The sequence below is a fragment of the Acartia tonsa genome, chromosome 7 (assembly GCF_053477335.1).
Source record: "Acartia tonsa isolate MP-2025a chromosome 7, ASM5347733v1, whole genome shotgun sequence".
Lineage (NCBI taxonomy): Eukaryota > Metazoa > Arthropoda > Copepoda > Calanoida > Acartiidae > Acartia > Acartia tonsa.
The window spans coordinates 46,799,767-46,824,879 of NC_137266.1; the positions used below are offsets into that span (position 1 = coordinate 46,799,767).

General features: G+C 31.8%; 2 protein-coding genes across 2 annotated transcripts in view; both read left to right on the forward strand.

The window, feature by feature from the left end:
• Positions 1-7,772, forward strand: part of LOC145324583 (septin-2A-like) — a 35,663-nt gene extending 27,891 nt beyond the window's left edge. Inside the window, exon 16 of the mRNA XM_080167165.1 lies at positions 7,683-7,772. Coding sequence (XP_080023291.1) covers positions 7,683-7,772 — 90 coding nt within the window. The remainder of the gene's footprint in view (positions 1-7,682) is intronic.
• A 1,522-nt stretch (positions 7,773-9,294) lies between these two features.
• On the forward strand, positions 9,295-24,161 carry LOC145324353 (uncharacterized). The gene is made up of 6 exons (XM_080166959.1): positions 9,295-9,318; positions 11,419-11,524; positions 15,249-15,326; positions 21,020-21,100; positions 23,232-23,312; positions 23,550-24,161. The coding sequence occupies exons 2-6, from the start codon at positions 11,423-11,425 to the stop codon at positions 23,658-23,660; spliced, it is 453 nt and encodes a 150-aa protein (XP_080023085.1). The 5' UTR covers positions 9,295-9,318; positions 11,419-11,422; the 3' UTR covers positions 23,661-24,161.
• Positions 24,162-25,113: the final 952 nt, after the last annotated feature.

Genomic DNA, 25,113 nt, shown 5'->3' on the forward strand with positions numbered 1-25,113 from the left:
GTTGGGGGTCTTTTTTAAGTGGCGATTTCTCTTTGGAGGGTGGTGGTACTCTCCCCCAAAATATTTATAAACCTTACCAGGTTCCATGAGAAGCTACCATGTAAAGGAGAACCATATCGGTTCAGTGGTTAGTGAGATCCCTTGGTACACAACACATAGACACATGTAGAAAGTATATCCTGTTACTTTATTAAAAGGATACGTAACACAGATACTCTACAATCAGTGTCGGTCTGTACGTCCATTCGTCTGTATGAAACAATTCAAAATATAATTATTTAGTACTAGTGGCTACGCCCCTAGAGGCCTTTAGGAGCACTTGAGATGGGGAGAGGTCATTGAATTCAACAACAATATTTTTTATTTAAAAGGAATTAATTTCATTAAGTGAATTCTATTTTTTCTTGTGTTGGGGGTCTTTTTCAAGGGGCGATTTCTCTTTGGAGGGTAAAGGTAACCTCCCCAAAAATAGTTGTAAACCTTCCTAGGACCTATGAGAAGCTACAAAGTAAAAAAAAGAAGCATATCAGTTAAGCAGATATACAGATAGATACCCTTTCACTTTATTACAATGTTTAGCAAAGAAATATGATTTTGTCGACAATTATATTGAACAATCCAATACATGACAACCCCTCAACCCCCCCCCCCCCAGCCCCTGTTAATCCTTAAAGTTTTATAATAACTTTTTCTTATTTGTTGTCTTACCAACTGTGGGGAATTGTATTTGTATTTTGATTGGTTGGTTTATTAAGTGTCCAAATGTTTCAACCACTAAATGTAATCTACAGAAAGATTTTATGGTATAATAGCCCTGAGTATGTACATCAATTTATCAACCATTGACTTACTATTTTAGATCCCTAACCAATACATTTCTTAGTTGTAGCGTAATTGTTAATTATTTGGATGCAATTATATATATAGAGACGGACGGATGTACAGACAGACCATAATTGTAGAGTATTTGCGCTATTTTTATGAATATATTAACAGCTAGGCTGCAATAAAAATTACGGAAGTATAAACATATTTACAGTCTTAAATTGGCTGTAATTTTGGATATATAGACAGACATACATACATTCCCTAGTTGTAAGGTAGCTATTATTTATTTGGATGCAATTATGGAAATACAGACAGGTGGACGTACAGACAGACCCTAGTTGTAGATTATCTGCGCTACTACTTTTATATCCTTAAAATAAAGTAACATGTTATTGTATGTCTTTGTGTGTGTACCAAAGGACCTTGCTAACCACTGAACCTATATGGTGCTCCGTTACATGGTATCGGTGATCACTGGGATTTTCGAACGCATAGAAATTTCGTACGAAAGTTTTTTCGTCGTGATCTATTCATGATAGTTCAAATAATATGATACGCAAATTGATCAAAAATATTGAAATAAATTACTACAGTAAATTTCAATTTTACTTAAAGAATAAATCTATTATTTAAAGGTATTTTTAAAGTTTTTTAATGTTCAATCTATACATATATATTTTAAAAGTCTTAAAAAAGGTAAAAGTATCTCAGAGTACATTAAACAAGTATATGCCAATAAATGGTAACATAATCACAACAAATAATAACATAATCAACATTTTCTTTACTATGCAAATTTCTATGTTTAAAGCTTGAAATAAGTTTTTAAGAAATGTTTTTTTACATTTACTTATCCCTGAACTCTGTGAGTATGGTAGATTTACAAACAGCTGCATATAATAAAATTTTTTTAAGGATTAATACTATCAGGTACAAAATTTAATACAACACCTTTTTTAAAGTGCAACTTAATTGGATTAAATGAAAAGATAAAAAAAAAACCCAAAAGTTTGTGTGCTCTAACTCATACCTACATATCCCATCATTTACCATTGTTTCTAATTTGGGGACGGACTATCTCTGTGAAACTCCTATAACTCTAAATTTGCCTAACCTAAGACAATATTATGTAAGTGTGTGTGTGTGTGTGTGTTTTTGTAAAGAATTATATATTTTATTAACTTTTACATTGGTATCCTTGATTAAATCTTCTTGAAAATAGGGTAATAAACTTCTGTTTCTACATCCTTCCTGTATCTATATATAAGTATTTATATATTTTAGCAAATTAAATTAATGTTATATTATTATTATCTGATTCAATAAGACTGACATCTACTAATCTATTTTAAGGGTTGATATGGTATAACAATAAGAGTTTACATTTTTCTTTTTTTATAAATACAAATACTTTCATGCAAAAAAAAACAATAAAATGAAAGCCTTTTTCAAATTTTAAATATTTTTTGTGACACAATAAAATAAAATCGTATAAATATCTTATTTGCATGGAAACATACTTTTTGGTTTAATTTTAGAAAGAATATTTAAGTAAATTTAATACTTAAAAATGAACTTAAGAAGAATTGTCAGAACACTGTTTCATGACAACAAGAAAGTATTACAATTAAAAACAAGGATGAATATTACTATAATTGCACAGCTTAAACAATCAAAGGCTAATTTTCATACTATATATACCCAAACACTATTATTCTCATACGAAATTTAAATTAAATAATTCTTATATCTGCAATTTTTAAAAGCCACATTTTTTTGTATCTGGTCGGTTAATCCGTCCGTTAGTGAATAACGTAGAGTTCTGCTTGTTTTGGTATACTTACTATCTCAAATTAAGAGTACAATAAGGAATATAAGGAGTATTTGCAACAAATTAACAACGAATTTATATTCAAATTATTTACTTTATTTCGCATCTTCATTATAAAAAGTCACTAAATTTTCTTTTACGTTATTCTCTTTGAATGCTCACTTGAGTTATAGAGTAGCTTCGGGTTTTTTATGACGGAGTGAAAGAGTGGGAGGAGTTACAATAAAAAATAGGAGGGACAGTTCTCACCGAATATTATTTCTACCTTCTGCAGCGCAACTACTTTACAAATAGGTTTTCTAAAGCAATAGTTTTACAAATAGTCAAGATTTTTAAAAACTTTTCAAGTCAAAACCTTAATTATTTACAGTCTCCGTCAATAGACATTAGATCAATAAAACAATTTACAGTTTTTTTCTCTGGTCAAAATAATTTGTTTTTTGTTCACAACAATAACTTAGATATTATTTTTTACTAATAACCGTTTGTTTATTTTATTCGTATTTTCTCTCCTTTTTCTCTTGTCTTGTAACTGTAGGTTTTTAAAAACAATCAAGAATTGTCCCCAATGTTGTACATACATACAAACTAGACGGAAGAGGGAAATTGGAGAGATTCAACTTATCTTAAGAGAAGGTAGCAATGACTTATATCTATTATTTGTACAGACATTTTCAATGTACCAAAAATTTAAATTGTATGCTTTTATTCTATAGTATAAATTGATAAGGTGCATTTTGTATGTAGCGAAGGATCTCGCTAACCACTGATACGAAATGGTTCTCCTTTACAGTGTAGCTTTGCATAGGTCCTGGGAACGTTTATACCATTTTGGGGGAGGGTACCATCATCTTACATTTATGTTTGAAACTAAAAAGAATGGGGTCCAATACAAGTGCCCCCAGAGGCCTTTGGGGTATAGCTGCAAGCTGTCATTATTGTGACAAAATCTTTTATTTTGGAAGTATTAACAACGTAAAATATAAATATGTCCAATCTTTACCTATACATATTTTGCAAGTTAATCTTGCTTTGTAATAAGAAATGTAGAAGAGTTTTCTAAGAAAGACCTGAATATGGATTTGTAATAGATGTATTATTATGTTTTTATGTTCTCTAATAAAGTGAGGCACGCAGAGGGCTAAAATGACGATTACCCCCTAAACCTCCTTCTACACCATCCCCTCTCTTTCTACGGATAAACTAACTGACCAACACAGGAGTTCCATGTTTGCAACCTAGGTTGACGAAGATTTATTGTATAGAAGAACCATACAAGTTCAGCTGTTATTGTGATCCTCTAGTATACACAGACAGACAGACTCCCCTACATCCTGTTACTTTTATATTAGGAGTATTGTATATATGTACAATGTACATATGAAGGGGAATCTATCTAAATATTTATTAAAATTGGTTGTCACGCGCTCCTACTCTTCCCATTTAATCTGGTATACAGGGATAGAACCATTGACTACAAAGTTATACCCCCTCCCCCCGCAAAAATAATTATGATCAAAAATCGATAAACCTAGATTGGACAGTGGGAAAAAATAATTTTCGAGAAATCTAAAACAATATATAAAGTAATAAAGACCAAGACATAATAAATGAAGTAATAATTATTAGCCACTAGGGGAGCTTATTGTTTGTCAGAAAATAGCCTAAATCCATTTTAATTCTTTCCTGAAAAGTTTTCTGAGATCTTTAGCTTCAGACAAAAAAGGATAGTATAGGCCAATATAAATATAGGTTAGAGATATTATTTTATAGCCCATTGTCATATCACTGTTTTCCAGAAATTATTTCTCTTCCTTCTTCCAAGTATAAGATGTGCTCAAGACGTTTTTACAATAATGCAATATTGAGCAGCACAACATATCTCTGACTAAAAACGTCGGTACGTGCGTAATAATGTATGTAAAGCAGAGTAGATTGCATTAGTGTTTCATGTCCCAAAAGGTCTAGTAAAGGGCTGTAATGGCGTTCCAACTTTTCAGGAAATGGTAGTGTTGGTTTGGGGAAGGTTTTATGCTATTGAATATAGAAATATCGAATCCTCATCATTGTAAACAATTTATATTTAAAAAGCTAATAATTTGAACGATTTATTGCTAAAATTTGGAAAAATTTTTGTTGTTGAATGAAATGAATACCAATACTCAATCTTGTTGTATCTTATAAATCATTATACATAATGGGTCGCGTTAAACTTAACTTCGTGGCGTATAATATTGTAGGAAACGTTTCTTTGTACAATGTTATAGGCAAAGCTTCTCTAAAATCAAGTTCTAAAAATGCAAGTATGTCCTCAAACATTTTTCTGTATATAAGCAGTTTTGCAAGAAATCTAATACAATTTTGTTCGGTAAAGTTTTTACATTTACTACATTTATATTCTGTTTATTCAGATCTGACACTCTACAAGTGTTAATATTCATTTGTCATAAAATTTCAGAGCTTTTCTTTTATGGATGTTGCCATAAATTCTCATATATTATAAACGTACATAAAAGTCCATAGAAAAGTCTTGACAAAATTTTAAGTAATTTGCTGCAAAACTGATTGATTAGAGGATGCTGTTTAAGGACAAGACATGTTTATCACATATTTATTTATGTATTTTAACGCATATTTTCCTGACAAAAAGATTGGCAAGGTGAATTATAGAGTAGCTTTTCTCTTAACTTGCACTTCTCATAAACTTGATAGGTCACTCATATTTATTATTATGGTGTTTCATTCTTATAACAAAATAAATGTGCTATACAAAAACTCAAAAAATAATTTAGTTTATGAAAACTAGACTCCATTAAATATAAAAGAAGACAACAAAAGAAGATGAAATGCAATAAACTTTAGCAGAAAATATTCATTACATATTGTCAATTGTTCAATATGTGAATATAATAGATACATTTCTTAACTTTTTATATTTTGTTTTCAATATTAGGATACATAAACATTTGCTATATTGTTAATTTGCAGAAATGTGTGAAGGACTTAATATCATAACGACATAGTGTGACATTAGGTGTTTATACATTACAGCTAAGAAAAAATAACTGGACTCTCAGTTTAGAGGAGACTGGTTTTGTCCAAAAAATTTTAATTATAATTTTCACAAGATTTATTTGAATAATAAATGAAAATATGTAGAAAAAACATTGCTAATTAATAATTTATTATTATTTTTCTTTTTAATTTAACGGTAAATGTATGAACGCCATGATCTGCACCTGTTGTCTACTACTTCCTTTCTCTCCAAACGGGCGTTTACATAGGGGGGATAAAGGGAACAGACCCCACCTTTTTTAAAATTCAGGAGAAGACCAACTTTAACTTTTAAACTCCAAAAAATTTTAAAGTTTGTTAACCTCAAAAAGAAGTATTATTGTATGAGGTATAATAAAAAGGTTATACCAATACGATATTATAAGGAGAATAAATAAAAACCAAAATTTTGAAGTTTAAATGTTTACCCCCCTAAAAGATAAAAAGTTTGGACGTCCTTGCCTATATAATGTAAAGATTACCCCCCCCCCCCACAAAAAAAAATGAAATTCGGGTTGCCATAGGCCCCCCCACAAAATTTGGAATTTTAACCCCCCAAAATGAAAAAACTTGGACGCCCTTGAAATAACCCCACTTTTTTGGGATTATGAATACGAACTTTCTGTACGATTTTTCCAAATTTATGTTCTCTACGAAGAAACTCTCACGAAAATGATACCTGCAATCATGGTATCTTCTACTAGGTCCTGGTAAGGTTTATAACTATTTTGAAGGAGTGTACCATTACCATCCCTTAAGAGAAATCATCCCTAGAAAATAAAAAAAAACAAAATTAAAAAAAAAACTTTTTCTTTAAAAAATTGTAATTGAAAGAGGGGATTTGACTCCCCCTGCAATCTAAGGGGCCCTAGATGCCTCTAGGGGCGTAGCCGCTGCTTGTATTGTATTCCATACTATAAAGTAGTAAGGTTTTTTGGCTCAAGCCAAAGATTACATAAATTGAAGGTCTGAATTGGTTTTACTTATCAGGGAAGCTTTATAAATACCTTGGGATGGTTTTAAGCTATTTTCCTGACATCCCCCCCACACGTCCTAGAGGTTAGGGGCCTAGCAACTAGTAGATTATAGGAGATTATACAGTAAAATCCTAAAATGATTAGTCCTATAAGGTCAAAAAGGACGCAATGGCTAAAATGATTAGTCCGAATGCGTCGAATACGACGCACAACAATTTATCAAAAAAAAGTATGTAAACTAACTAAAATTAAAGAAAACTTAGCAGAAACTAAAAATATATAACAAATGCTATAATTAATTATAAATAAGTATGTTTTAATTCTTTAAAAGAAAAAAGTTAGGCCTGGTGTGGAAATTTTTTCCTATTTTTTCCACTTCTGCCATGAAAATATGATTTCATCTGGTCATCGAATGAAGTGAGAGGCCAAGCAATGTAGAGGACAAAACTTGAAGCTCTGTTCAGTTATTTACAAACATTTAAAAAGAACAGCATAAAAAAATAGAGTGATAATATAGGTTTGAATTTGTGCGTCGTTTAAGACCCTATTGTCATTAATGGGTTAAGTCTTGGGATTATTTTAGCCATTTTTAGAGCCCCTTTCTATATAACAATAAAGAGAGGGGTAGGTTTCTGGTAAAATCCGTAAAGGTTATGTGTTATAAGTAAAAAAACAGTAGGTGAACGATAAAAATTGATGTTAACTTTAAAAAAAAAAATTTCTATAGTTCTTTTCAATAAAAAATATACATATTTAGTGAATATTATCGTTCTACTACTATTTTTAAGCCTTAAAACACACACCATTACGGATTCTACCAGAAACCTACCCCTCTCTTTATATACATCCTCCTATTTCATATTAGCTGATTTCAAAGACCCAATACAAAATTCTGACAAGGTGTCCCCACACTGTGGATAAAGTTACATATAGTTCATCCCTCCTCCATTCTTTTATTATAATGGCTGAAATGTATTTGAATTGATATTTAGAATAATGATGGAAGCTATAAAAGCACAAGAGAATATCCGTGGGGCGTTGTTCACATTGAAAATCAGGTATTGTTCAGTGTTCCTTTTTAAAAGGGAAGCTTTTCTATAATTAGGGTCGGTCTGTCCGTAACGGATAGCTTTTTTCGTTAATTTAGGTATGTTAAAATTGTCCTATTGATTTCAAACTTTGCATGGTGATTCCTGTAGTAGTAAGGTATGATTTAGAAATCGTAGCAACTCTATAATCATTACCAAAATGTCCGTACGTTCATTTTTAACATGTTGATTTTTTAACTTTTTTAACATCAAATTTTTATGTGATCCAATCATCCGATTGATCTGAATTTTGGTATATTGATTTCTGGGACAACAAAATATAATGTTATAAGCGAAGCAACTCTATAATCAAGTTCTAAAAATGTGAGTATGTCCAATCCATAAACATTATCCTGTATCAAACAGTTTTTCAACAAATTTACTTACAATTTTGCTTTAACTCTTATACATTTATATTCTGATTATTCAGTTCTGACACTACCGTTTCAGTGCTTCGCTTTTATGGATGTTGTCATCCTTGTTTTCTTAGGAATCAGCTGTCACTCTAATTAAGGGAGTCTTGGTTTCTTATTACTTATTATCATTCAGCCACACAGCTTATATAAGACTTACCTTCAGCTGCAATACTTAGTTACACCACCTACAAAGACTCAGGCAGCCTAAGCTACCTTAGCTTCAGCCACACTGATTAATATAGTCACCCTCAGCCTCAATAAGAATAAGCCTTCTCAACATTGTGAACATTTCCTAAAATCCCTTTGTCTGTTTGTTTACCTATTACAAAAGTGTTATTTTCTCATGGGTAATCTTTGGTAGGTCTATTTTCCCTAAATCGAACAAAAAGTTGGAAAAGTAACGACTGGCGGCTCAGCCGTTTAACCGTTCTTTGCCTATTTTCAGGGCAAATCATCATTAATTACGTAGGAATCAACTTTTTAAAACATATTTTTGGTTTAATTCATGTTAAATGATAGCAATAACCATTTTTTATATTTCTAGTACAAACAGCTACCGGCTAGAACCGTTTGATAGGGTTTTTGAGCGACAAAAAGTATTATGTGGAGATAAACGAACTGAGCCGCAACCCGTTAGCCGTTACTTTTCCAACTTTTTGTTCGATTTAGGGAAAATAGACCTACCAAGGATTATTCATGCAAGTGCCATTTAATCATTGATTACGAGATGGATACATTAATCCCCCCCACCTTAATGAGCATCAACTCTATAGCTTATTTTGTCTGTTTTTCTTTGCAATAATTCTTGATCTTGTGACAAAAATATACATATCCGTATGATTCTTAATTTTGTTTTTATGATATTTATTACATAATAGTTATTTCTCGCATCGTATTATAAACGGCTTTCCGCGGATATAGAATGTACAATTATGATTGTACATTTTTATATTCGTAGAAAGCTGGATATAATACGATGCAAGACATCGTTTTTTAGTATGGATGAGAACCGGTTCCTATCAACATATTATTGTGCTATTTACTTATGAATGAATGAATTTTTCTTACACACATCATCATAATACCTTCATTTTTCAGGAGTATAGTGATTTTCAAAAACTGAGGTAACTAGAATTTTTAAATAACTTTAATATAAACTAGCGGCTACGGCCCTAGAGGCCTATAGGGGCACTTGAGGAGGGGAAGTCGAATTTGATAACCCAATTTCTTATTTTAGATTTTTTTTAAAGTATAAAAAAATTTTGGAAGGTTGAAATTTTTTTTGTTTTAAGGGGGGGGGTATTTTTCATTTTTTGGGGAGGTTGGGAATGTCCAGAAAATAGTTATAAACCTTCCCGGAAACTATGAGAAGCTACCCTGTTAAGTAGAACCCGATCGGTTCAGCGGTTAACGAGATCCTTTGGTACAAACACACAGAAACACAAAAAGACATCCTGTTACTTTAGTATAAGGATAGTTATTTTTAAAACTGACTACATATTCAATCATATTTAAATGTGCAGTAGAGTTATTTGTTTTAGCTAAAAATCTTGAAAAATACTAGTCCAAACTGTTGCACATAAGTTATTAATCGGTTTTACTTTTTATTGAAGCTTTATAAATGTCTTGGGGTGGTTTTGAGCTATTTTCTTTACTTTTCCCGCTTATAAGCTTGGGTCGAAGCGACTAGTCCTATAATATAGGTAGTAATTGGTTATTTTGTCTGAAGCCAAAACACTTTTGGTCCAAAATGATTTTACTTTTCAGTGAAGCTTTATAAATATCTTGGGCTGGTTTTAGACTATTCTAAAGGCCTCGCCGCCCTTCCCCTAGAAGACTTGTACGATGTAAAATCATAAAGCTGATATATATTTGACATATTGAAATAAAAATAATTTAATATCAAGATGATTAGAAATATATAGATTTCATGATTTAGATCAAATAAATTAGGATGATTATTAAAACAGCAAATTTTTAAGTTTTTACATAGCAAATTTAACTTAGTTCAAATAAAAATTTATCGTATTATTTATTATAGACAGCTTTCCGCTGATACTAAAATAAAAAAGTAAAAGATTAAAACCAGTAGTGTTATTTTAATATTTGTAGAAAAGTGTCTGATATACGATACTACACATGATTTTACGGTAAGGGTGAAATAATTTCTAATCTAGCGGTTATTAATCGGTTTCGAAGCCATACTGGAAAATATTTTACAAAATCACTATATTTTTAACTAGCGCATGTGCCCCTAGCATCTAGAGGCTCTGTATTCAAAGGAGTAGGGAAGAACATAAAAATAGCATAAAAACATCCTATGACTTAACCCTATAAAAATGGCCTAAAACCATCCTGGGACCTATGTGAAGATTCCTTAAATTGGAGAATTTAATTAGTTTAGTAGTTATTGAAATCTTAAGATACAGACAAAAAAAACTACTACTTTATATTATAGACTAAGAGTAAAATCATTATAATAAAAACAAATAAAAATTCTTGTATAGATTCCCCCCCCCCAAAAAAAAAAAAACATAAATTGCTTCTGTATTTTCCACTTGTATCTATGTAATACTGTAAATGATTTTTAAGATTTTACAGTAACATATGATCCATTATTTAAGTATACAGCTACTCTATAATTAGTACTAGCTGCTTCGCCCCTAGCATCTGCTGGATCTGTATTCTAAGGAGCATAATAAAACCCTGTAACCATCCAAGGCTTATATACATTTTTAAAAATGAAATAGTCTTAAAATATGACCTATGTTACGCTTCTCTGAAAATTAGTACCACTTTTTTTGTAATCTTAAGCTTTAATCAAAACAAAAACTATTTCTTTAATAGAAAAAGCACAAAAAATTCCCTGTTTTACTTTTCTGTTACAAATAACCAAAATGCTATGGACTAAACTATCCTTGTCAAATCTTTCATGATAAATTTTATATGATTTATATGTTATAATTCATTAATCATTTATTTTATATAAATTACGTATATTATACTATAGGTACATTTAGTTCATTTATATAATATGGATAAATGCGTACTTTTTGTTTTTGCTTTTTTTATTGGTTAAATCGTACCCAACTGTTATAGGAATCAATTAAATAAATGGGACAATTCTAACATGCCTAAACAAGCAGTAAGAGCTATATGTTTCGTTCAGACGAACAGACCCTAATAATAGAAAAGCTTCGCTTTTGTAAATATATTTATTTTAGAACAATGTTATTTGTGACTGACACTGTGAAGTTGATTAGCCAAACCAATGACAAAATCTACGAGAATTTTAGACAAAAATTTCTAGAAGCCTCGGGTTATAGTAAGGTAGGTCTTTTTAGTAGCGATGCTGCTCTATAATTCACTTTGCCTGTTCGTCCGTCAATCCGTTTGTAACGCTATTGGGTAAATTTGACATTCTCGACTGCAATTTAACCTTAATTTTTTAATGAAGATTCTCTGTATCAATCAGCGCCAGTATATTGGGCATGCTTCAAAAACTTAAAATTACCCTAAATGTTTAAGGCAACCTTTTAGAGAACGCTTTTAAAACTAGGGTATCGGTACATTACATGTTTATTGTATAAGAAAACTTATTTTATATGTAGGATTTTGAAGTGCAGAAATGTTAGATGAAAACATTATTCAAAGTTGCACTATTCTTCATTTGTATTTTGCTTTATCTAAAGTTTGAAATGAATATAGGGTTATTAATGAATTGTTGAATGCTAAAGTTAGAAGTACATATTAAGGGGTAAATAGATATTTAAACTAAACTAAAAATAGTTTTAAATCGCATCATAGGCGTCTAAGGGGGGGGTAATGGGGCGATTACCCCCCCACCATTCAAAATTTACCCCTACCCTGGGGGTGCCGTAAGCACCCCCAACCATTTAGGAGGGTAATTAAAATTAAAAAATCTCGAATAAAAAAAATTTTTGCGCGCTTCGCGCGCATTTTTAATACTATATATTTAATAAAATTTAAATTAACCCCCCCAAAAAATTTTAACCCTGGGGTAAATTTTGGGGGGGGTAAACTAAATTTACCCCTGCCAACAGATTTCAGGGGGGGTAATTACCCCTCCAAGCAAATTTTACCCCCGGGGTAAAAATTTTGGGGGGGGGGGGGTAAAAAAAATTTGCGGCGCGCTTCGCGCGCCATTTTACCCCCCCCCCCAAACACGAATTACCCCCCCCCAAAATAAAAAGCTTGGACGCCCCTGAATCGCATCGTATTACAAACAGCTTTCCTTGGAAATAAAAATGTACAATTATAAGATTAAAGCTAGAAGGCAAGGGCCAACAAAACTGGTTTCAGTATTATGATTGTAAATTTTTATATTTGTAGAAAACTAGATATGATTCAATACGATACATGAATTTCCAGTATCGCTTAGTAACGATTCTAATCCAGCAGATATTAATCGGTTTCGAAGCCACACTGGAAAAAATAAAAAACACTGTACTTCTCTTTATTCTCTAGTATAAATGGTATAGCAACTACAAAAAGGCAATTAATAATGCCCATAGTTACTGCAAAAAGAGTGAAAAACTCAATTTGTCAAAATATAAAAAAAACACCTACAATAGACAATAATTGAGCACCAATCCTAGTAGGTCTATACATCTATATAAATATTATAGAGAAAAGAGAAAGAGAGATAAAGATAGATAGATAGAAAAATAAAGAGAGAGAGATAAAAGGGAGAAGAGATAGAGAGAAAGGGAGATAGAGAAAGTGAGAGAGAGACAAAGAGACAGAGACAGAGAGAGAGAGAGAGACAGAGAGAGAGAGACAGAGAGAGAGAGAGAGAGACAGAGAGAGACAGAGAGAGCGAGAGAGAGAGAGAGAGAAAGAAAGATTAAGACAGAGAGAGAGAGAGAGACAGAGAGAGAGAGACGAGAGAGAGAGAGAGAGAGAGAGAGAGAGAGAGAGAGAGAGAGAGAGAGAGAGAGAGAGAGAGAGAGAGAGAGAGAAAGAGATAGAGAGAGAGAGAGAGAGAGAGAGAGAGAGAGAGAGAGAGAGAGAGAGAGATGGAGGGAGGGAGGGAGAGAAAAAGAGAAAGTGAGAGAGAAAAAAGTTAAAGAGAAGAAAAGAGGGAGAAAGTGTCAGAGAGACAGACAGAGAGAGTGAGAGAGGAGAAAGTTTAAAGTTTGAAATTCAAGGCAAAGTAAATAATAAAGTTGAAACTTTTCCTATATTATCCAGGTAATTCAAACAGATGGATTCTAACAACAAATCTACTCTATAAGACTGATTATCTATTTAAAACATTCAATTAAGTTCTCTTCGTCTAATATGCTTATTTATAAAACAAAGTAGAATGATGTCTGTCCGTCCGTCCGTCTGTCTGTCCGTCTTTCCCTTAAGATCTCGATAACCACTGAACCGATCGGATTCTACTCTTCTGGGAATATACCTACTGGTCCTGTGGTAGTTTTAGGCTATTTTCTTGGGGACACCCTCAACCCCCCCAAAAACAAAAAATCCCCCCACCATTTTTTTTTTAATTATTTGAAATAGTAGTGCCAGTGGTGGAATCTCCAGGTAATAAAAGATGTAATTATATCTCTTGGGACACAGCCCCTAGAGGCTAGGGGTAAAGCCAATAGTTACAATATATATTACATTTTTAGGTAGATTCAATGTATTATAAAAAACATGCATATATTGCAAATCGTGGCAGAGTCTCCAAAAAAGTGAACAAATATTCCAACGTGTGGCTAAACTATGCTGATTGACGTCATATTCACTTTTTATATGACGTCAAATGTGGTAGTTTAGCCAGACATTGTAACATTTGTCCTTTTTTTTTTGGAGACACTATAAGCTGCTTCTTGCAAATTATATAAATAAGTAAAACTAATATTGAAATCTTACTTAAAACTACATTAAATAGATAGACAGACAAATGAAATTAATGTATAGGCCTTAATTTCATGATTTTAACTCCCAGTTTTTTAGAAGAGAAACAAACGAATATTTGGAATTTTATTGTAGCTTAGCTCTGCTATATATATTTGGATATATATTTTGAATATAATATTTATTCAATAAAAAGACGTACTATCTAAACGATTATATAATGGCTTTTAGACCTAACAAAGGCATTTGACAAACTTCTTTCTTTTCAAAATCTAAATTCTTCCAAAATCCAAAATAAAAGATAACTTTATTGTTCATTAAACATCGTAATAATTTACCTAATTTTAGCATTTACTTATAGTTATTCTCTAAAAAAGAATTCTTTTGATAATTTACGAATTTAAAAAAAATCATAACCAGCTTTATTAATATGAATGGGTGTAGAATATATAAAATGGATATTATGACAGGGGGAAATTGTCGTCAATTTAGGTTCCTATTTCCCCTTCATGTATTGGTCAATTTGTTCATCCAGTAGGAAGGGATTGGGTAAAGGGATGTGATAGGTTAGATCGTTATTTTAGACCGCTACAAGTTTCACTTCATTGGAAAATCCATGATTTTTTTATTGAATCAAAACAGTTCTTAGCAAGAAATTATTTTCGACCAAATTTGTATCTTTTAATCAAAATATACTCTTCATATGATCACGTAATTAATCAATTAGCGCGTGATTTTGATCAAAAATTTTATTTCATTCATTTCGATATTATAAGGTACGATTCGTGCTATCAGAGCTGGATCTTTATATCATTTTAGTGGTTAGCCAGATCGGGGTGAGCCGAATTTCAGGCCAATCACAGCGCGGCATTTCATAAAATGCTGCGCTCTCATTGGTGGAAAATTGGCTCACCCCGATCTGGTTCACCACTAAAATGATTTAAAGATCCAGCTCAGAGATGTTATTCTTGAGGAATAAGACTATATTGGAAAATAAATTAATTAACATCCCTGGTGATTATAAACAAAATTACCCCTTTTGCAAATTAAGATGATTAAGATTTCTCGGCTGTTTTTAAAGAATTCATCAATGGTTTACATAATCCGTCGGTCTGTCGGTCAGGCTACCATAATTAAAAATTCTATGCAAAAAAGGTTTCGTGGTGATTTTTGTTATTTTTAGATACTGGAAGAAAGTGAGAAAGGATTGGAAAGGCTAGAACATCTGCAACAAGAGATGGACAAAATACTTGAAGCAAAGGTGAAAATTTTCTAAAATTCACTTTGTGCATTTATACATAATCATTAATACAAAGTAGAACAATGTCTGTCTTTCTATCTGTTCGTCTGAAGCTTATGATCTCGATAACCGCTGTACCTGTTCACATAGGTCCCAAGGCTGTGTTTAAGAAAGGGCACCCTAGATTCGAGGAGCGTAGCTGCTACTGATGCATATATTAAAAGTTAATAATGCATAAACTTCTTTTAAAATATACTTCCTAAATAGCAGAACTTATTAGGTCAAACATTCGCTAAGAAAGTTTGCTTTAAACAGACTATATAAATATGAAATATTAAAGCTCTTTTTTATAACATTCTTAAAGCGGTTAGGGTTTGTCAAAAAAGATCGTCTAGGTGATATTGAAGATAAAAAAAAACTATAAAATGAGGATTGGATATATTTAATTATATTACCAAAAAAATGTGGTAAAATCAATTTTATTTATTAAAACATCAAATCTATACTACAGATGTTGTATATACAGACAACTACCTCCCCTCCTTTTTCAAAGACCTCTTTCATTCGCTTATAAAACATTTTCTGGTACTTGGTCGATTGAAATGCTCAATAGAAAGGTTGCACAGACGGTTGCGATGGGGAGACACAGTTATTTAACCCCTTCTCCCTCTAGTGTTTTACTCTAATATTTAAACAATTTACTAATGAATACACTGCTTATAAAACAGAATATTTAAACACATTTTTAAACATTGTAAGTTTAAATATTTTTTTTAAAATAATTGTTGTAGTTAATTAATTAAAGTTATTTGTTTTATGAAACTCTCAACAAACAGAGATATGGACGGTACTACGTCAAACCCTAGATACGTCAAACAGTAGATGCGACAAACGCTAGACAGACAAACAGTAGACAGACAAACCCTAGACACGACATACGCTAGATACGACAAACGCTAGAATGCGACAAACGCTAGAATATGACAAACGCTAGATTTTTTCTAAATGCGACAAACAATAGATACGACAAACGCTATAATTAATCCTTATAAAAAAGTAAAAGGATGTTTGTTTGTCTATACCAAAGGATCTCGCTAAATGCTGAACCGATCGGATTCTCCTTAACAGGGTAGCTTCTCATAGGTCCTGGGAAGGATTATAACTATTTTAAGGGAGGGTACCACCACCCTCCCCAGATATTCCGCCCCTAGAAGAAATTACCCCCAACCCCCGGAATAAAATAATATTGTAAAATATTCTAAAATAAAATATGAGGTTGATGGGGGGGGGGGAGTCAAAAGTTTTATAAGAAAGTTTTATTATTCGTTGGCTAAGCAACTTTTGGCACTTTAATGAATTTGATTGGTTGGTTTAATAAGTTGAGTGTTCAAACGTTTTAACAACTAATTTTTTGCTATAGGGGATGTACATTTTCGGCCATTATCTTACCCCTTTAGATCCCTGCATTGATAGTAATATAAATTTAGTATTTATGAACGAAAAAATCTTTGATTATTTTTTTAAGTTTAAATTCTAGCGTATGTCGCTTCTAGTGTTTGTCGCACTTTAAAAATTCTACTGTTTGTCGCGAAATTGAAAATTCTACTGTTTGTCGTAGCATAGTGTTTGACGCATCTATTGTTTGTCTGTCTAGCGTTTGACGCATCTACTGTTTGTCTGTCTAGCGTTTGTCGCATCTACTATTTTACGTATCTAGTGTTTGACGTAGTACCATATGGACTTATATTCAAAAGAACCCGCGGCAATAGTGTAAATGTTACCGAACCCGCTTGTAGTCGTGGAGGTTATCGGGTTCGAGTTTGTTCCGCAACGCATCATACTAGAAACTTTAAAAATGTTGCTAGAATGTCCAAAACAATGATAGGCCAGAATACAATTTACCATAAGTCAATGCCTTGGCTTTTAGACAGGCGAGATTCCTTACAATGCATAGTTGGAAGTTATGCAATCAAAGAGTTGGTTTTCTGTTGGGTATTAAATAATCTTAAGAACAAATAGTAAAACAGGACATTCAAAGACCTACGTTTTGAGCATAAATTTTCTTTAAAAACATGATAGAGGCGCGTCTTAAAAGAGGTATTTGAACCCTGACCCCCCCCCCCCCCGCGATCATAAAATCTACTTTAATAAAGCCCCGAGGATTATTTAAGAATAAGATAAGGACCATATAAAGCATTTATAAAAAGGGTCACTTAATCGAGTTAGTTTGATGAAATAATGGCCTTTAAATCAAAAAAACTGCTAGCTTTTACTGCTATTGTAGGCGCATGACATCAATATTAAAAATACATTAATAAAAGTCAATAAAATGTGCAATTAATTCAAAGAAAAAGGTTTCTTATTCATATACTTCAGAAGCCTTATATCTTTTCTTATTAACAATCAACTCTTTATATTAAACCGTTGACGTCTTTATATTGGAACAATGGAATAGGATACAATGTAAAACAAGAACAAATACCTACTAAACCGCGAAGACTTTTTTTATTTCTTTGGGAATGATTATTAATATTGTGATATTTACCCAAAGACACGAACATATTATACATTAAAGAAAAAACACAATCATGCTACTAATTACTTTAATGTATAATAGGTGGTACGCCACTATAGGTCTCTGGGAACACTTGAAATAGGGGGGAGGGGGAGGAGAAGGCGGCCCTCTACTTTTAATTATAATTTTAAAAAGAATAAAACTTTTTTTCAAGGGACGATTTCTCTTTGCAGGGTGGTTGTATCCTCCCCAAAAATAGTTAGAAATCATATCTGCAACTATTATGAGCGTCTCTTTAAAGTAGAACCAAAACGGATCAGCTGTTAGCAAGATCCTTTGGTGATCACTGACAAATAGACAGACAAACATCATCTTTCTTATACATATGTATATTAGATAATGATGATAATGTTTTATAAAGATATAATGAATTATAGAGTATCTATTTATTTTATATTTTTAATTAAAGTTAAGTTTATATTAATTTTACGTAGATAACTTTATTGTAAAATGCATTAATTTAAAACTAAGCGGATCCGCCCCTGGCATCTAAGGACTCTATATTTTAAGGGGCTGATAGGTTAGAAGCTTAAAACCATTCCAAGAGGGGTTGGACTAAAGGGGGAGGATGGAGTTTATTTTAGCCAGCTTGGAGTATCACTTTATTAGAGTACATGAAAATCTGGTGCAACATCTAAGTAAATATATATTTACTAGCAGATGCGCCCCTAGCATCTAGAAGTTCTCTATTCTTAGGAGCAAGGAAAATAAAGAAACAGCATAAAACCAAACTTAGATATGAATATGAAATAGCCTAAACCATCCCGGGACCGCTAAGAAGCTTCCATAAAAAGGAGAACTTAATCGGCTCAGTAGTCATTGAAATCATAACCTACAGTCAAAAAACTTTTCTACTTTATATAATGAAACTCTTTAAAGGATTCAAGATACAAAGCTTTTTTACTCTTATTTTAAACACATTAATTGGAACTGATGATCTATTTAGTATCAATAAAATGTTGAAAAATATAACTTGTGTTTTTATATATTATATAATCCTATTATATAAAGTAGTAAGCTTTTTTTCTGTCAGTAGCAAAGGATCTCGCTAACCACTGAACTGAGATGGTTCTCCTTTACAGTGAAGCTTTTTAAAGGCCTTAAGGTGGTTTAAGGCTATTTTTGCCCTTCAATATCCCTTTGAATATGGAGCCCCTAGATTTTAGGGGCGCAGCCGCTAGTACTTTATATAATAGGATTATTATAGGTTGATAATCGTGTAGCTCGTAGAGAGGAGTACAAAGAGGAACAAGAAAATATTCTTATTCATCAGATGCAATATATTCAGTATTTATATATCCATTATTATAGGTTGATAATCGTGTAGCACGTAGAGAGGAGTACAGGGAGGAACAAGAGAATATTATTATTCATCAGATGCAGTATATTCAGTATTTATATATCCATTATTATAGGTTGATAATCGTGTCATGTTTAGAGAAGAGTACAGAGAGGAACTCGGTATTAGTGTCGGACTGATTATGACGTAACAAAAAAAATTAGCCAATAAGAGGCCACTATGAATTTTACCATTAGTCAATAATGTCCTCTCATGGGCTAATTTTTTTTGTTATGTCATAATCAGTCCGACACTAATACCGGGTTCACAGAGAGGAACAAGAGAATATTATTATTTATCTGATGCAGTATACTCAGTATTTATATATATATCTATTATCATAGGTTGATAATCGTGTCATGCGTAGAGAAGAGTACAGAGAGGAACAAGAGAATATTATTATTTATCAGATGCAGTATATTCAGTATTTATATATCCATTATTATAGGTTGATAATCGTGTCATGCATACAGAAGAGTACAGAGAGGAACAAGAGAATATTATTATTCATCAGATGCAATATATTCAGTATTTATATATCCATTATTATAGGTTGATAATTGTGTAGCACATAGAGAGGAGTACAGGGAGGAACAAGAGAATATTATTATTCATCAGATGCAGTATATTCAGTATTTATATATCCATTATTATAGGTTGATAATTGTGTAGCACATAGAGAGGAGTACAGGGAGGAACAAGAGAATATTATTATTCATCAGATGCAGTATATTCAGTATTTATATATCCATTATTATAGGTTGATAATTGTGTAGCACATAGAGAGGAGTAAAGGGAGGAACAAGAGAATATTATTATTCATCAGATGCAGTATATTCAGTATTTAAATATCCATTATTATAGGTTGATAATCGTGTAGCACGTAGAGAGGAGTACAGAGAGTAATAAGAGAATATTAATATTCATCAGATGCAATATATTCAGTATTTATATATCCATTATTATAGGTTGATAATCGTGTCATGCATACAGAAGAGTACAGAGAGGAACAAGAGAATATTATTATTCATCAGATGCAATATATTCAGTATTTATATATCCATTATTATAGGTTGATAATCGTGTAGTACGTAGAGAGGAGTACAGAGAGGAACAAGAGAATATTATTATTCATCAGATGCAATATATTCAGTATTTATATATCCATTATTATAGGTTGATAATCGTGTAGTACGTAGAGAGGAGTACAGAGAGGAACAAGAGAATATTATTATTCATCAGATGCAATATATTCAGTATTTATATATCCATTATTATAGGTTGATAATCGTGTCATGCATACAGAAGAGTACAGAGAGGAACAAGAGAATATTAATATTCATCAGATGCAATATATTCAGTATTTATATATCCATTATTATAGGTTGATAATCGTGTCATGCGTAGAGAAGAGTACAGGGAGGAACAAGAGAATATTAATATTCATCAGATGCAATATATTCAGTATTTATATATCCCTTATTATAGGTTGATAATCGTGTAGCTTGTAGAGAGGAGTACAGAGAGGAACAAGAAAATATTCTTATTCATCAGATGCAATATATTCAGTATTTATATATCCATTATTATAGGTTGATAATCGTGTCATGCGTAGAGAAGAGTACAGAGAGGAATAAGAGAATATTAATATTCATCAGATGCAATATATTCAGTATTTATATATCCATTATTATAGGTTGATAATCGTGTCATGCGTAGAGAAGAGTACAGGGAGGAACAAGAGAATATTAATATTCATCAGATGCAATATATTCAGTATTTATATATCCATTATTATAGGTTGATAATCGTGTAGCTCGTAGAGAGGAGTACAGAGAGGAACAAGAAAATATTCTTATTCATCAGATGCAATATATTCAGGTAAGTTTCTCCCCCACCCCCCTGCAAGAACCTCTGAAGGTGGGGTGGAGGGGGGTTATAAATGGGTACCCCAACAAATCTGGCTAATTTTAAAATTACATAGATTATATATTTTTTACCCCCTTCCCCCAACCCTTCAAACAATAAATGAGGAACAAGGGACTATTATTATTCATCAGATGCAGTATATTCAGGTAAGTCAATACAAGGACATCCGAAGTTTGGGGGGAGGGGGGGTACTACTATCTATAGTATTTTAAAATTCCAAAGATCATATATTTTTTACTTCTCCCCCCCCCCCCCCCACAAAAAAATCAACTTAAACAACAACCTATATAGTTACACCCTTCTCCTCCCCCCCCCGCCCCCCAAGCAACAAAAAGCTTTGACTTCTTTGTGTCCCAATTCAAACATATAATGTCAATAAGGTGACTAGTTTTTATTTGATGCCTCATGTTGTAATAATTAGTCCATACTTAGTAAGACGAATTTCTTGGCTAAAAAAAGGCACAAGTCATTACCATGCACAGGTCTCCCAGACAAGGGTTGGTTGTCTGCACTTTTGTATGGTTAGTGCTTTGGGGTTGGGATGTTAATGCCTTGTTAATGTTAATGTTAAACAAAAACACTTACAGATAGACATCCTGTTACTTTATTATAAAGATATGGTTTGAGGTTATTGCTTCGTTTTCCAAGAATTTTTTATCTGGTTTTATATACTATGATAAACATAAAAAAAAAAATAAAGCAATAGAGGGAGAAGGGGTTAAATAACTGTATTCCCCACCCCAGAGGACCATGTGCCGACTTTCAATTTGGTCTTTCAAATCAACCTATATAGCGTCGGGAATATCAACACAGCAAAGTCGCTATAAAAGATCCAACGAATTGGGTCCCCTACAGAGGGATCCAGGTAGTTGTCTGGTTATACATCTATATTTATATATTTATTCTTTAATACAAGAAGGAAAACTCTAGTAAAATAAATAGGAAAATACAAAACTTAATTGTATTACAAAGGAAACTATTCCTAAAGTAAAGATTAACATTCTGGGTCCTTTGGCACAAAGTGTCTTTTGAGCATTGATAACCCCCCTCCCTTTTTTAAAAATAAATTTAAAATGAGGGGGTTTTCTATATTTGTTCCCTGTAGAGCCCTAACCCTGCAGGGCCACTCATTGCCCAATATGACCTAACCTAACCTAACCTGACCTGAAGTAATAAACAAACAAACAAATAGTTATTCCAGTATGGATTCAAAACCAATTAATATCCACTTGATTATAACTGGTTCTCCGCCATACTTGAAAGTCATGTACAGCATCGAATTAAAGACAATTTTCCACGAATATTAAAATAAGAATTATATTGTCGATAACAACTTTGTTAGCACCGAGGGACCGAAGGTTTTGATTAAATTTTTTTTTTCATTTTAATATCCAGGAAAAGCTGTCTATAATGGGATGTGATTAATTTCAAATTATTTCCGTAAAAAACGGGAGGGGGGGCTGTCACATTTATACAGAGTATTTTGTGTGAAAAGTGCAACATTCTATTTTTAGATTACAATTCATTATGCTATCACTCATTTCTACGAGTCAACCCTCTGAACTTTCAATTTAATTAATACAAATATATTCCCTTCATGGGGCTCTAACGTTGTGTGCACTCGTGTTTCCCCTGTTTTCCCACCTAACTCTTCCTTAATCTAAGCATAATTTTTTTTAATTTTAAGTGAGGTCCATAAGTAAAAATAGTGAAATTTTCCAATTTATAGATTTCTTAAACTATTGATAAGGTTGCGAGATGTTTTATTGTACTTTTATACTCAAGGTTTCGTGATTTTTTTAACACACACAACCTCTTCAATAAAACTTACTTAGTGTCCCTAAATCGTCTTGTCTATGACTAGAGATATATGTTCTTAATGTTATTCTGGGGTATATGTTATAGTCAGCTTTATTAATATGCTCATAATTATCATCATTCACAATAATTGATTTATCATATATCTTTAGAACTTTAAATATTAAAATTTTTTTGTAAACCCAATTACACTTGACCAAATGTGACTTTTTTATTATTCTGTATTAACTCTTTATTTCACAATTGATTCAACATATTTATTCAGGATTTAAGAAATGACCTAGAGATCCAAAGAAAAGCTTTGGCTGAGGAAAAGAATAACTTTGCAAAGTCAAATAGATCTTCAGTAAGTAATTTTACATTTGATGAAATATTTTTCAGGAAAATAGCCTAAAACCTTACTTAGCAATCATTGAACTAATCTACAAATTACAATCAAAATGGGCCTATTCCTCTAAAAAAACCTTATATGGATTATTTATGTCATTCTCGGGTTAGCATTGATGAAAATTTTTTAAATGTTGCAAAATTAGATTTAAAACAATATTAACTTTTACATACTATTGTTTGTTATTATATTTAGATATGTGATTTCTCAGAGCTTCGGAAAGGTTCAATTCAGTCCACCGGGTCACAGAAGAGCTCCAAGCCAATCCAATCAATTTTTAGCACTCTAAGAAAGAAGAAGTCTTGATAAGGATCTGAAGGGATAAGACAATGGCCGATAAATTTATGTACATCCCTGTGAATACACAAAATTACCCCTTCTTTGGATTAAAATTGGCGGTTGAGACGTTTGAACACTTAACCTAATGAATCAACGAATCAAATTTCCCCAAAAATTTTTAAGCAAACCAACAAGTAAACGTTATTTTAAAACTTTTTGGACTAGTGTAATAAACAGCCCATTGTCCCCTCTCTCTCAGAGTTTTGACTGTACATACATAGTAGCGTAGCTGTATGTAAAAAATTGTTTCTGTAAGTCCGTACGTCTGGCTAAAAAGAAATAACTTATTTGAAAATAATAAAATAAAAAAATTACATACATTTTTTTCTTTATCTTACTATAAATATAATAATTTATCATTTTTTATATAAATCTAAATTTTTGTTTTTTACTATTGATTACATATCTCAAATTACTTATTATTTTGTAATAAATATATTATTATGGTACCTATAATATATGTTTAAAATTATATTTAATTTAAATTTTTTTATAGAAGTGAAGCTCTTCTAATAGTCCATTTTGTCTGTTGGTTTGTACTTAAGTATTTATTTACCAGGGGACGTAAAGTTTAATACTTTGATTATAAAGAAGATGCGAAACTTATAGAAGAAATCAAGTAGAAATTTACATTTGAATTGAGTGATAACTAGGATGGCAACATCCATAAAATCGAAGCTTTGAAATGTTTGGACAAACGAACATATTGAACTGAATAAGAAGAATGTGTAAGTTAATAGGTCTAAACAAAATTGTATTAATGTTGCAAATTTGCTTGAATGCAGTTAATAATATTGTACTTTGTTGTCCTAGGAATCAGTATACCAAAAATCAGATGAATAGGATAATCATATAACATAAACAATGCTTTTTAAAGATAAATCAACATGTTTTAAATAGACGTACAGGCATTATGGTAACGATTATAGAATTGCTACACTCTCTAAATTATACCTACAGCAATTACCATTCAAAGTTTAAAATCAATAGGACAATTCTAACATGCCTACATTAACGAAAATAGCTATCCGTTACGGACCGGCCCTTTTAAAAGAAAAGCTTCGTTTTTAAAAAGGATTTTACATAGAATCTAATATATTGTAGGATTTCTATGTTTACAAATCTCTAGTATTTCATTTGAATTTTGAAAACGTCATTTGATATTTATAAGCAACCCTTTTAACCCTTTATAAGTGAACACCCTTTTCGACTGCTAGCAAACTTCTTTTTGTTCTTTTGTGGTGCCTCAGCTGTGATTATATTTCAAACTCTATTAACTGATTAGACTAATACAAAATCGGGACAAAGTCCCTTCGCTGTGTTTGCATAATTACATATAGCTATGTAACAAAATTATATTTGTTTAAATTAATGATTTATGATATATTTCCACACAAGAAGACGACATTATGCGTTTCGC

Excerpts from the sequence above, each read along its gene's own strand:
- LOC145324353 (XM_080166959.1), top strand. The coding sequence starts at position 11,423 with ATGTTATTTGTGACTGACACTGTGAAGTTGATTAGCCAAACCAATGAC. Across the intron at positions 11,525-15,248 it reads AAGCCTCGGGTTATAGTAAG|ATACTGGAAGAAAGTGAGAA; the intron begins GTAGGTCTTTTT and ends TGTTATTTTTAG. Across the intron at positions 15,327-21,019 it reads ACAAAATACTTGAAGCAAAG|GTTGATAATCGTGTAGCTCG; the intron begins GTGAAAATTTTC and ends CCATTATTATAG.